Below are 15022 nucleotides of genomic sequence, written 5' to 3'. Positions count from 1 at the left end.
TTGATTGTCAGCCAGTCACGTGCTACCTCTGCGCATTGCCAATTTGCCACATCTTCACCAGTGAGTGGACAGATGAAACCAACTATAGTCAAAGAATGACTGTTCATCGTATTTCACTTGCGGCTATGTAACCATAAACAATAAATAGCACGCAGTTCAAGTCTTTTTGACGTATGTGAAATAGCAGCATACAAATATGCTGCTTGATGTTGTTGCCGGCGTATTTTGCTTAGGGAAAGCGTAGGGACCTTTTGCTGCGAGCCTTTAGAAACGCAGGGACTTTCACACACATGCAGGGACAAATTGCCCAGCGGTGATAACACTTGCACTTGGTCGTCAGTACTCAGTACTCAGTCCTGCCTTCGTTGTGTGTGTAAGAAGGTGCGGCGCGCGTCTCCCAAGTTCGGTTTCGGTGTTTTTAGTGAAATCATTTAGCGTAGCGAGACCATTTGCCTGTATTTATGAAGACGGACTGTTCCATTCGACGCCAGTTAGAATTCACCTGGAGTCAAGGTAATGTCACTGCATTTTTCTTTTGCTCACCGGAGGTCACAAATTAACTTGAGTGAATTGCCGTATCCCTGCCGGCCAAAGTGAGCCGAGCCTGTAGCATTAATATATATTATATATATATATATATATATATATATATATATATATATATATATATATATATATATATATATATATATATATATATATACATACATACATACATACATACATACATAATACATACATACATATAATTAGCATATCAAAGCCAGTAGGCAAGATCATTGTAGGCCGATGCTAAGTACATGGATGCGTTATCTTTTAACTATTATTATTATTATTAGTTCCTGGTTAAAGGGCGTCTGATGTGGGTTGTCAGGAGGGGCGTTCCTATCGTTGTGTTCAGGGAGGGCTTCTGCTATTATGGGCCTAGGTGGGCCGCAAGCAGCCATAGGCACCTTGGACCTAAGGCTTTTCCATTTAGGCCTATATCTGTATTCCCGCGGCACTGTATCCCTCGCACTGTCAGTATGATGTCCCCTTGCATGTGGTTGTTTATGGCTCTTTCTTGAGCCGTAAACAACCAATGCACTATACCAATTCAAATGACCGAAGGACTGGTTATTTGAACTGGTATAGTACATTGGCCTGCTTCAGAGGGTCCTTCAATGTTGGGGCTGGATTGTTGTTCAAATTAAGGTCATTAGTGTGGTTGTTTGGTTATATATGATGATGTCCAGCTGTTGACGTCGGTGGTGGAGACATCAGTGACGTTATTACTTTTGGCGCGCTCGTCTTCAAATAAAACATAAGTATGAGTGCACCTTAGCCTTGTAGTACTAATTGGTAGTAGTTTTCGGGATGGGTTTTGGCATCTAAATTATCTCCATTATTATTGATATATATCTGTCGGTTTGTCTAGAATAATGAAAGTTGATATTAAATATGGCTGTCTAGGTTTAATGAACATTCCATATTTAGTAAGTCTTGCTGGATAACGTAGACATAGGCTTAGGGCAATGTATTTTGATTTCATCACCTGTATTATGTTTAACTTGCGTAATTAAAGAACAGAATTCATTGCTTGCCATTCTTTTTAAAATACATTTTTATTATCAAAAGGTTTTCCTAGAATACATTTATTTGGGTTTTGAAATCTACAGGGAGTGACTGGCTGTGATATAACATAAATGCCAGAAACGTATTATTAATTTTTTTTAATGTAAGGGTGCATATATTATAGGTCTTAATAGTGTTCATAAAAAAACATGGGAATAAAATTTTCCTGTTTTTATCCTTAAGGCGTATGTTTCATTAACACGTGTTTATTTCCGTCTCTGATAAATTGCCTCTCGTAATGTGTTGATTGTTGGCATGAGGAAAACGATCACCTTGAAATGGTTTTTTGCTTTTTGTCAAAGATATTTTGAAAACTCCAAAACCCTCATCTTAGTCCCTTCGTATGCTCCCCGTCCCCCCCCCTCCCCCACCTTCACACAACGGCTAACACGAAGTCACCAGCTTTCTCCCCATCACTCACACCGCCACCTGATAGAGGATGCCTCCACCCCCACACCGCCATCTTATAGAGGTTGCCTCTCCCACCAACATCCTTTTCCCCTAGTATCCTACTCTTCCTCGTTCCATCATTCTCCTATGTGTCAAAATACCGAACGGCGAGGCTGTCATTTTTTAAACCTGAAGTAAAGTTAATTTTAAATCCGCACATATTTACGAATGGTACTCGGTTAAGCTTTTATCCTTTGAAGCTGTTTGGAATCTGAAGCTTAGAAAGAGGGGGAGGGAAGTCTGGCCCCTCCCCTCTTACGGGGTCGGTATAATGGATTATGCATGAGTGGCGGGAGGCGGCGCCCGGCCCCGGCCGCCACTGTTGCATTATTTAAATTTTAACACTATACCCTGCAAACAAACTCCTTTCCTTGTTGTTAGAGAACGGTTGTACTGTGTCCCACGTGACGTTTATTTGTACGTGATTTTATTCTTGTTGGTTTCTATCGGACATGATTTTTTTTTATTTTTCGTGTATTTGTTTAACCTATTTCTACTTTTTCGGATGTTATGCCTAGCATTATAATACGTTGTTTAATAGCAAAATCTTTCCTTATACTGTTGGTTTTATTTTCTGTTGGACTGTGTGTTAGCTTTGATAGATAGCTTTATTTGTTTATTTATATAATGTTTTCTCCTGCATTTTGATTTATCTCAAGAAGATTCAATGCCAATTTCTGCGTGTTTCTTAAGAATGAATTCACATTGTGAACGATGATAATTTTTAATTTCTATTTTCGCCTCCTCTCAGAAGGAGAGAACCGGCGAAATAACTATCCGTGACGTTTGATATTTTCTTATGCTTAACTGTGCCGAGATGAGTGACAGGTTGGTGGGAAAAGTTGACTCCTGTCTGTCCCAGACGTTTGAGTTATAAGGGAGTCAATGGTTTTATGTCGTGAGTAGCTCGAGAAGTCCATTTTCTCTCTCTCTCTCTCTCTCTCTCTCTCTCTCTCTCTCTCTCTCTCTCTCTCTCTCTCATATTTGATCTCGAGGTTAACTCAAACATTGTTTCAGTACAATACATAGTCCCGTGTAGGTCTTTAACTGAGGAAATTATTACTGATACACTTTGAAAGCTTTGGAAATGTTATATAGGTCATTTAAATGCAGATGTACACGTTTAACGAAGCGCTCGCTAAACAATTCAAGTATGAATTTGGCAGTGGCCTTAGTGTTGGTTTTGTTCGGAGGCACTCCCTGCTAGGATAAAATGCGTAATATATATATATATATATATATATATATATATATATATATATATATATATATATATATATATATATATATATATATATATATATATATATATATATATATATATATATATATATATATATATATTAGAAAATATAATATACATATATATTGTATAAATATTAGAAAATATATATATATATATTATATACAGTATATGTGTATATACTGTATATATACAGATGAGTCGAGGTGTGTATTATTATAGACGAATAAAGTTGTTCATATTTGGTAAAACTCCTCCTTTTGATAGTCGATCAATCAGCCGTAGCTGTGACTAGAAGATCATGGAATGAAAGAGATTCAGGTAGCTGGTCTCGGCTTGTAGAAATGTAAGGTCCTGAATTCTGTCTGGTGTGGCGAAAGATGCCGCTGGTCTCTTATTAATGGTCGTTACTGGTCTGAATGTAATAATTCAAGAATGGTCGTAAGTCTCGCAACATCTGGCTGTTCTGGGCTGGTCATGGAAAGAGAACGATAAGTGAAACTTATAGTAATTTATGAACGTCTTGGTTGTCCATCCCTGACAGGAGGAGTAACGTTAACGGAAGGTCATTGTAGGCTGTATTGCCCCAGTGAATTCGATTCACCCCTAGTACTCGAAACGCAGGGGGGGAGGCAGTAGCCCGGGGGACGAAAGCTGCAATAACTACAGTAATAGTACTTTAGATGAGAGACAGAGAGAGCGAATGAAGGTTTGCAAGTCCAATTAAACAAGGTAAAATGAAAAAAAAATCATATTTATATAAAATGTAAACTAACTTCATCGATGCTTGATTTCTTTAGTGTTTACTGGTTATCAAAAAGTAATTTGTTCCTACACTAATAAAACCTCCGTTTTTAGATACGCTTGCGAACGGGAGCTGGAACGGCCTTTAAAAACTGAGGCTACTGTCAAGGTCGTTAGCAATCGATGGGTCTGCTCCCCACTTTGCCTTCGGCTGCAAACATCTTTTCTTCGTTCGGCTATCAGCACCGAACTTCTCCGTTATTAATTTAATGCTCTGTGGTTTTGAGTATTTTTCTTCTTTATTTTTCTTGTTTGTGAGTTTTGTTGTGTATAATACATGTGGATCAAACTCATATATCATTTCAGCTGTCTACTTCCTCTACACCGAGGAAACCATTCCCTATCAGCCACTGTCTTGGGAAAGACAGACCCTACAAGCATTTTCTTTCTATCACGGAAATAGACCCGATTACACTGTGCATGTATTGAAGAAAGCATTTCTACAATCGGGAGGATCCTTGTTCTGAGTGGTGGGAGTGGCCGTCAGAACAGTGGGTAACGTTTGCGGCTAATTATTATTATTATTATTATTATTATTCAGTCGATGAACCCTATTTATATGGAACAAACCCTTAGACATAGAGGCTATTGACTTGAAATTCAAGCTTTCGAAGAATATGGTGTTCATTCAAAAGAAGTAACAGAAGTTAATGGGAAATAAAGAAAGAGGAGATCAGTTATTAGAATAACAGATAAATTAAGAAATTAATAAGTAAATAGAAGTGTAAGTAAATTATTAAAATAAAAGGAGACTTGTATTACGGTAGGAATGCATTACAACTTCTCATGAACTTCTGAAGTTCCAATTGCAAATCCTCAGGGAGACTGTTCCACAGTCCATCGGTGTGAGGAATAAAGGACCTCTAGAACTGAAAAGTTAAACATTGAGGCACATTTAATGCATATTGGTGCTGCTGTTCAGAGAATCTGGTTACTCTTGGCAGGAAAAGAGGATCAAGGATCAATTGTGAATGTGAAAGATCTGTTAGAATATAACTTTTGAAAAATTGACAAACAAGAAACCATCCGTCAGTGGTCTAAGTCATACTTGCTGATATTAGGAAACAGAAACCTACCACCACGAACCATTCTATTTAAAAGAGATAATTCTCAGGCAGAAGCAGACATCCACACCGGAGAACAGTATTCAAGTAACAGAAGGACAAATTACCTAAAAAAGGTTGCATTGCTTTTATCACAGTTATATATACAGTATATTTGAGCCTAACGAACAATACCAAACTTTTGTAGGGCATTTGCTGATGTTTCTCAAAAGTAAGATGTGAGTCAAAAGTTAAGCCGAGAATAGGTAAAGTTTCAGACTCATTCAACAGAGTCCCATCTGCCTGAAGGGGAGGATGGGGTGGAAAATCTGTATGAGATTTCCCTCCTACCCCACCAACTACACCATTCACTGATCTGGTCCATGTCCCAATTGAGGCTGAGGGCAACTTCATTTCTCATAAGTGGGGACTTTACTGCACTCACATGTATTGCATCATCAGCATATTGAACAATTTTGTTTTCCTGGCCAACAGCCATATCACTTGTATACATTAAAGATAACAGTGGACCAAGAACACTACACTGTGGAACTTAAGACACAATAGGTCTTGGTTCACTAAAGATCCCATCAACAGACTCACTGCTGCCTACCTGTCGGGAAATCTTGAAGTAATCCCAAAACATATGCACCAACTCCAAGATTCTGAAGTTTATAGATAAGTCTTGTGATTTACTAAACTGAAAGCAGTACTAAATTCTGTTTGAATTACTCTGCACTCAAAACCCTTATCAAGGTTCTCTTGCAAATGACATCAAATATAAAAGAGCATGTCAGATTCCTATATGCAAATTGACTATCAGCTAACAATCCTTTAGATTCCACATGCTTACGGTGGAGTTCGTTTATAACGTACAGGCTTGTAACAAATTCAGGCTTATAAAGAATGAGTGGAATCCCTGGTTCCAATTCAAATGAATGAACTTAAAATTGTAGGCGTGTAACAAATTCTTTATTACAAAATCAGGCATATAACAAGCTATTTGTACATCCCTGTGACAGTTTTATTGGTAAAAAATACCTGTTGTAACAAAGTGATCATTTTATTGTTAAACAAACATCAAACACCTGTTATCCCAGTGAACTGTTATCACTTTGCTCTTAATTTTGTCTTTGTTAGCTATGAAAAATTTTTTCTGCAAAAATACCATGTTTCTGGTATATACATGCTGAACAAAAAATATATTATGGGCCCGTCAGTTTGTCTTATCATTCAGTTGTCAGTATGGGCAGTAGAAAGAGAAAAGCTATAGATCTTGATACAAAGCATCAGATAATTCAAGCTGTAGATAAAAATGACAGACCAAAATCTGAGATCGCAAAGAATTTTGACATAGCCTACCGCCCAGTGCACTTAGTACAATTCTAAAACAGTGCGATTCCATTATGAAAGCATACTGCAGTAGCGACATCAGTTCCAAGAAAGAAAATGCGCACTGCACAACACCAGGATGTAGAGGAGGCCCTTTTCCAGTGGTTTAAGACTGTTCATGACCAGAACATTCCAATATCTGGACCAACCCTCGCTGCTAAAGCAGATGAATTAGCCGTAAGACTCGGGCATTCAGATTTTTCCCCAAACCATAACTGGATTGAGAGGTTTAAACATCGTGGTATTGTAAAGGTGGGTACACACATGAGAGCCGAACCTTGTATGTGTAACTGAGTTATGAGGTGTCAAAATGTTGAGGACGAACCGTAACCACGTTAAGCACGTCACTTCATTGCAATCCACTGCGATCATCAGTCTGTCTCTGTCCGTGTTGTTTACCCACGATGGCCACCATGCAAGTAGCAGCTGTCGCCTATATATATTTATATACATTATTTAAGGAAGATGAAGCGAAATGAAAGAAGATGGTGGCAATCAAGGTTATATACTAGAAGGGTAGAATACAGTGGTCGGGAATTACTCGCTGACATGAGATTCCAAGAAGGACCTCTTCCTCACTCCAATCAGCCATGGTAGACATATACGTACTGACCAAAACAAGGGCATGGAGGGCCTTGACCAAAACAAGGGACTCAACCTATGGAGGGCAGGTCTTGTCCACACACTGCGTAACGTCAAAGAGACCTCCCTTTGATTCGGAGCCCAAAACCAAGTTCGGGACGCAGGGCCTATGTTGTTCGAACCTCGCGGGTTCGGGGTTGAAGATTCGAGGAACCGTCCACACTTGCGTTGTGTTACAAGAATCGGTTACAATACAAGGTTCGGTTCGCATGTGTGTATCCACCTTAACCCGACCCATCAGCAGAGAGAGTTCAACCACAGACCAGACAGTTGTTGATGGATATGTCAGTAACACACTGCGAAACCTGCTTAAAGGGTATGACCCAAAAGACATCTTTAACATGGAGGAGGCAGGGCTGTTCTACAAACCCCTACCAAACAGAACACCACAGTTCAGAGGTGAACACTGTCATGGAAGCAAAAACAGCAAAGAAAGATTGACAGTTGCACTGGCAGCAAGAGAGATTTATATATACATATGTGTATATATGTGTATATACATATATATGTATATATATATATATATATATATATATATATATATATATATATATATATATATATATATATATATACACATATATACACATATGATATGAGAGAGAGATACAGATATTAGAGGTGTCTCGCATGGTCTTCTTCAGTGAAACTGCCTTTGCTACTGCCTCTAAGAATGTATATTGTAAGCTTCATTATACCATACAAACAAATTTTCGTATTAACGTAACTGCCGTATTCAGTATCAGAATGATTAAACGTTGTAGTAAGTTTGTTATCAAATTAAAAATTAGGAAATCAGGTCAGCTAAACACCTCAAAGAGGAAATTAGTCACACAGGCATAGTAAGCTTAGGCTCATCTGTTCCACGAAGTTTGCCTGAGTTCATATATTTTTCCTGAGTGTTAATTACTTTTTCCTCAACTCCGCGAAAGTTTAAAAGTGCGTCGCATTTTAAAAGTTTGCGAACGAAGTCTTTATTGCTAGGTCAGTTTTTAGGGAGCACCTATGCTATAAGTGCCCTTTATAAAGTGAGTATTTCTGCCTTACGATCGAAAGGATTTTCTTCGAATATTCGCCTCATTAAACAACTAATACTCAAAATGCCTGCGGTAGGGAGCCACAAAATTCGACCTCTTAAATTTTACCTTTGAAAAAATTGTCATTTAAAAATATACCGTACATAAAAAATTTGCAGTCAAAAACAATTATTCTTACGTGAGACCAAAGCTATACAGTTATACTACATGCTGTGAAAGTTTCATGAGTTTTGTTCAGTCTTCTGTGAGGCATGTTCGTTTACTTTTTTGAATAAAAGTTTTTAGAAAACGGCAAAAGAAAAAAAATATTGCTTATTTTGTAATAAATGTGAAACTTTTTAAACGGAAAGCTGATTTTTGCTGTAAAGGTATTTCTTCATATCATATAAAAAACATCAACTGATAATTACCAAAAAACTCGGATGAAAAGAAATGGGACCCCTGCTTGGTTTCCTGATGGGTGATTGGCATTCGTGACATTTCTCCAACGGAGACTCTTTCTTGCCTTTTGTTATGATTCCTTTTGAGTTTTCAGTTCTCATAGTGCATGTAGTTTTTATATATTTCTCTTATAATACATCTCTTCTTTGCCCCTGTTATGATGGGGAAAAAAATATAGCCAGAAATGCGCTAAAAAGCCGTGACGTGACTGACGAACATTGCGTCATTACTTGACGCACAGGAAGTGTCGCCATATACTTATTTTTTTATATTCGTGAAAATATAGCCTGAAGAAATAAAACACAATATTAATTCTATTTTTACTGTTTGTCAAGAAATAAATTAACTTGTAAGTGATTTAATGGATGAAAACATAAATCTCGTACACCTGAATGGTGATGAGGAAGATTGCTATTCATTTGCACATGTCTGTATATAGCATGTTGATTTACATAGTGTTTATTTGACTATGAAACTAAGTCAAGAAATACAAAACATCATATGTAAATTGTTTAGCGCGGGACATTTGTGGTCACACTTTGACGAATGCAGAGAAGAAAGAGAAACGTTTTCCTCGGCGCTGTCTCAAAAGAAAACGGAAATATTTTCGTGGGTACCGCAAGTATATAAATTATTTCGAACTAGACGGAATTAGAAAAGTATTTTCGACGTTTCCGACAGTTTGTTGCTCACAGGGTGATAAAAGTGATGAACACAATTGTCAGTAAACCAATCTGAAAATGTTTCTTGAGCAATAACGCTTCAGGAAATGTTTATAAAGACATCTTCAAATTCAAAGATTGGGGCGCCCCTTAGGCTATGTAGAGATGAAATATAAAGGAAGTTTTTTTGTGTGATTTTGTTTGTGTGGGTAGGTACATAGTTCCTGCTACATTTCATTTTCCTAGGTTAAATCATTTATGAAAAGGAGAGTACAGGCTATATATATATATATATATATATATATATATATATATATATATATATATATATATATATATATATATATATATATATATATATATATATATATAGTATATATATTATGTATATAAATATATATCCATTATATTTATATATATATAATATGTATATATATGTATTTATATATAGAATATGTATATATATATATATATACATATATATATATATATATATATATATATATATATATATATATATTTTCTATATATAATATATATATATATATATATATATATATATATATATATATATATATATATATATAATATATATCCATATATATAATATATATATATATATATATATATATATATATATATATATATATATATATATATACACACAGATCTTTTGCTCCTTGCATGGTGCAAAGACTTCATTATACATGGTTATGTACTCCAGCAATGATATTTGTTCCTTCAGAAATAAAAACCTTTGCCTTTTATAATAAGAGTTATCCCTGAGCGCGAGCTGGGACGGTCTTGAACTTGGTAACAAGGTTTTTAACAGGTGAAAGCAGGGGGTGAGTAGAGGAGTGCAGTACTTCAAGTACTGGAAGGATCATTTTGCATGCAGTCATGCTTCACTCAGATGCAGATGGTTACGTAATAGTGGCTTCTACCACTATATCAAGCGGCCTTATTAGCCTAGGGTTTCCCTAAGAGGGTGGGTAACTGTCATACCCGCTATGATGTTGTGCATGTAGGGTGTATCGTGCAGTGACATAACGGATGTTCATGCAACGATTCACAGTGAGATATATTCCATTCGCTATGCTTCGCATGATAGTACATGCAACCAGATTTCCTTCAGTAAGATTGGTTTTGATCAGTGTAATGAAAGTATACGGATTTTCCACCACAATTTCAGCAGGTTATGCGTTAATCATTGTTAAGAGAACCTACAGGTTGATAAACCACGATATTAAGAGGTTATGCCTCTCTGTTTTTAAATGATTGTCGTTGACTTCGATGTTCATTCCCGAGGAAGAACTCTTGGCTTTTGATATGTCAACTCATTCTTGGGAGTCAACTCTTGATTTTGGCAAAATGTACCTTTTCAGGCCCTCTCCTCCATCCTATAATCCTGCAACCTAATAATTTTATCTAGATCTGTAGTGATTGTCCCATTTACCGCCCACTAAACCTAAACACACCCCCTACTTAACTGAAACATCCCCACTAAACCTAAGCACACCCCCACTAAACATAGACACACCCCCACTGAACCAAAACACAACCCCTGCTAAACCTAAACACACACCCCCTGCTAAACCTAAACTCATCCCCACTAAACCTAAGCATATACCCCCATTAATCCTAACATACCACATAAATTGCAAAGGGAATGGGGTATGGGATTGAAACTTACCATATTATCTAAGTTGGGCCAAATGATGGCCAAATGCCAAATTTTGTCTAGATTGGTCAAATGGTTACCACTTCAGTTACAAAGGGAAGGGGGAAGGTGGATGGGGAAGGGGGTACAGGTTTGAAACCTACCCTATTATCTAAGTTGAATCAAATGATGGCCACGTGCCAGATTTTGTCTAGATCGGTCAAGCGGTTACCAGATAAGTTACAAAGGGAAGGGGGAAGGGGAAGGGAGTACTGGTTTGAAACCTACCCTATTATCCAAGTTGGTTCAAATGATGGCCGCGTGCCAGATTTGTCTAGATCAGTCAAGTGGTTACCACATAAGTTACAAAGGGAAGGGGAAGTGGAAGGAGGTACAGGTTTGAAACCTAGCTTATTATCTAAATTGGGTCAAATAATGACCATGTGCCAAATTTTGTCTAGATTAGTCAAGTGGTTACCACGTAAGTTACAAAGGGAAGGGGGTACAGGTTTGAAACCTACCCTGTTATCTCAGTTGGGTCAAATGATGGCCACGTGCCAAATTTTGTCTAGATTGGTCAAACGTTTGCGACATAAGTTAAAAAGGGAAGGGGGATTGGGGAAAGGGAAGGGGGTACAGGTTTGAAACCTACCGTATTATCTAAGATGGGTCAAATGATGGCCGCATGCCAAATTTTGTCTAGATTGGTCAAGTACTTCGTATTTCTGTAGCACACAAAGTTATAACATACATACAAACATTCACTTTATAATATATATATATATATATATATATATATATATATATATATATATATATATACATACATACACACACATACACATATATATATGTGTTTGTGTATATTTATATATATACATTATGTATATATATTTATTTGTATATATATGTATATATATTCATACACATATATACATATATATACACATATAAACATATGTATACATATGTATATATACATATATATAAATATATATATACATATATACATTTTTACATATACAGTATATACATACATATACATATATATACATATACTGTATATATATACATTTATATATACATACATATATATATACAACTACATATATATACATATAGATATACATATATACACATATGTACATATATATGCATATATGCATATATACATTTATATATATATATATATATATATATACATATATGCATTTATATACATATAACAATTACTAAAAGGACCTCATTCAAACTGGATGGTATCTAATGGAGTATTTATTCAGAAAAAGTTATATACAAGCTTTCTTGGACAAACAGTCCACATTATCAAGTATCTGTACAATATATATATATATATATATATATATATATATATATATATATATATATATATATATATATATATATATACATATATATATATGATATACATATCTACATATGTATTATATACATATATACATATGTATTATATATATACACATATATGTACATATATATACATATATATATATAAATATATATATATATATATATATATATATATATATATATATATATATATATATATATATAAATATATATATATATATATATATATATATATATATATATATATATATATATATATAGCCTATATAAAGCTGCACATAGTATAACTGACAAAGAGGGTATGAATTATGAAAAAACTTGCAATATGTTTATTTTCTTGTAGCTTTTTCCTGCTTTCAATTGATACATACCTCAGAAACAAGTCTTCTCCATGAATAAAGTACATACATGTGATATATGTTCTCTTACATGCTCACACATGTATCTAAACATGCAAGGTGAATATCAAGTCATTTATATATATCTAAACAAATGTTATCAGGGAGATGAAGTTTTATCCATAGGATTTTTGGTGGTCTTAATTTGAAGCACCTTTGTTATACTGACCACTCCCTGTTGCAGTGACTAGCTGGTGTTCGCAGATGTACCTGTTAGATTGAGAACAGAGGAAGACAAAAAGAAAATTAATCTCAGAGTGCTATTTTCTTCTTCTTCTTTAGGTATCTGAAAAGGAAAAGGTGACTTGGAGCCACATTACCTGTGAACTACTATTCATCCATTTATGCACTCCAAAAATGCCGTCATAAACCTGAGCACATGGATGAATGGAAGATTTTTTGTTATGGTCTTATTCTCTGTTATTATGGTTCATTCGATGAAAATTTTCGGTATTTCCTTTGTTGCTCTTTATTTTATGATTCTCTCTCTCTCTCTCTCTCTCTCTCTCTCTCTCTCTCTCTCTCTCTCTCTCTCTCTCTCTCTCTCTGGTCTTGTAGGTTGGATGGTAACGCGTCTAGCTAACAACTGGACGACCCTTGCACGAGTCTGGAACGGGACGAGAAGGGCCAGGTGGATGTATTCCCTAAAAATACCCAATGATCCTCCGTTGACTTAAGCCGTGAATTATGCACCTAGTTGTTAGACAACTGTTGCAGATGGCCGTTAGTGTGGAGAGAATAAGATAATAAACAAGTCTTGATGATTGTTCATTGCTCTGTCAAAATGTGTACCATCAAGATAGGAGGCCTCAGTGAGGCAATCTTCATCCCACAGGGGTGAAACAATTCACCCATTTCCCTCTCTCTCATGACACCCGTTCATCTTTATTTTGTTTTGTCATTTAAATAGTGATTAAGCATTGTAAAAGAATTTTGGTGTCTATTATATACATTTTCTCAATCATTGGAAACCTTAATATATATAATACTGTGGAGCACAGGAAAGCAAAACATTCCTCTATTCAGCAGTAATTAGAGCGTGTAAAAACACAAACATCAGCATCTTTATCTCTCACCTGAAAAACAAAATTAGGCAATGAATCTCATGACTTCACATGTGCGAAATCACATTTTGTAGGCAAGTGCCAGAAAAATACTTCTTTTTAACTCACTTCCTGATTTAGCCATCGTGAACAATGCCCCAAGATATCTGAGTTATTGACTTCATACCTCTAAAGTAAAGTGGTGCTGCCAATTGTGTGAAAACAACATGAGTCAGAAAGTTGTTTATAAACTGAGGCAACCACCGTTTGAACTTTGCATGCCTTCATGCTGCGAATCGGGAAACAATAGTTTTTCCTTATTTTTTTAGTATCATTAAAGCCATAAATAATTTATTTGCTTATTCAACAAATCGATAGGATCAACTTCAGCAGTAGCAGGATATGATTTCTGAATATGCTGAAGTGCAAGAGAAAAGGCAATATAAGTTATGCATGAATAACTGGATGAATTGTTGGGATTGGTAGACTAAAAAACACTGTTGCCTACATTTGATTATCTTGTATTTTTCTTGTACTTTTACATTTTTAAAAATTTGTCATATTATGGGACTGCAAAAATGCCTTCAGGACCAAAACGATAATTTTACAGAAGTAGCTACTGATCATGAATGTTTTTAAAGAGTAATTAATAGAAGAGCATGAAAGGTCATTCCAGGAAAAGCAGTGAAACATGGGGATTGGCCGATGAAAAAAGAAAATTATGTAAACGAACGCCGGGTGAAATTCGGTAGCCGCTGGACTGAGTACTGAACAGGAAGTCTTACTGATCGCTTGATTGCAGAAATGACCACAAGATTTTCTTGCTTGCAAAATTTAGATTCACGGTTTGGATTTCTTATAGAAGTGTTAAATATTGTTTTTGAATATAGGAAATTGCTCAGAACTTTTTCTGAGCAATCCAGGTGAATTGAACAGAGAAATTCAAATGGCAGAGTTCTAGCATAATACTGCTTCTTTTCATCATTTTCATCTATTGGTAACAAGTTACGAAACAGTTTAACAATGTATCAGAAAGCACTGCTGCCCTGCAAAATGTCAACACTTGCTGAACTGTTCAGACTGAAAACTGGTAGGTTGTTGAACTGTCCTTCTGTCTGCCATAAAGGAAAAACCTCAGTAATTATGATCTGGAAAAAGTTAGAAAAAAGTAAAATAGATGACCTTGGTAAAGGTGATCATCCTCAGATTATGGCTAAAATTC

At 35.7% G+C, this 15022-nt stretch overlaps 1 protein-coding gene across 1 annotated transcript in view; it reads left to right on the top strand.

Annotated features, from left to right (window-relative positions):
* Positions 1–295: 295 nt before the first annotated feature.
* Positions 296–15022, top strand: part of LOC136829717 (uncharacterized) — a 210221-nt gene continuing 195494 nt past the window's right edge. The window contains exon 1 of the mRNA XM_067088516.1: positions 296–513. Within this exon, the coding sequence (XP_066944617.1) occupies positions 462–513 (52 nt within the window). The 5' untranslated portion in view covers positions 296–461. The remainder of the gene's footprint in view (positions 514–15022) is intronic.

Source organism: Macrobrachium rosenbergii, chromosome 45 (genome assembly GCF_040412425.1).
Source record: "Macrobrachium rosenbergii isolate ZJJX-2024 chromosome 45, ASM4041242v1, whole genome shotgun sequence".
NCBI classification, from domain to species: Eukaryota; Metazoa; Arthropoda; class Malacostraca; order Decapoda; family Palaemonidae; genus Macrobrachium; species Macrobrachium rosenbergii.
Note: the sequence above shows the minus strand (reverse complement) of the source record. Positions and strands in the feature narration are given on the sequence as shown.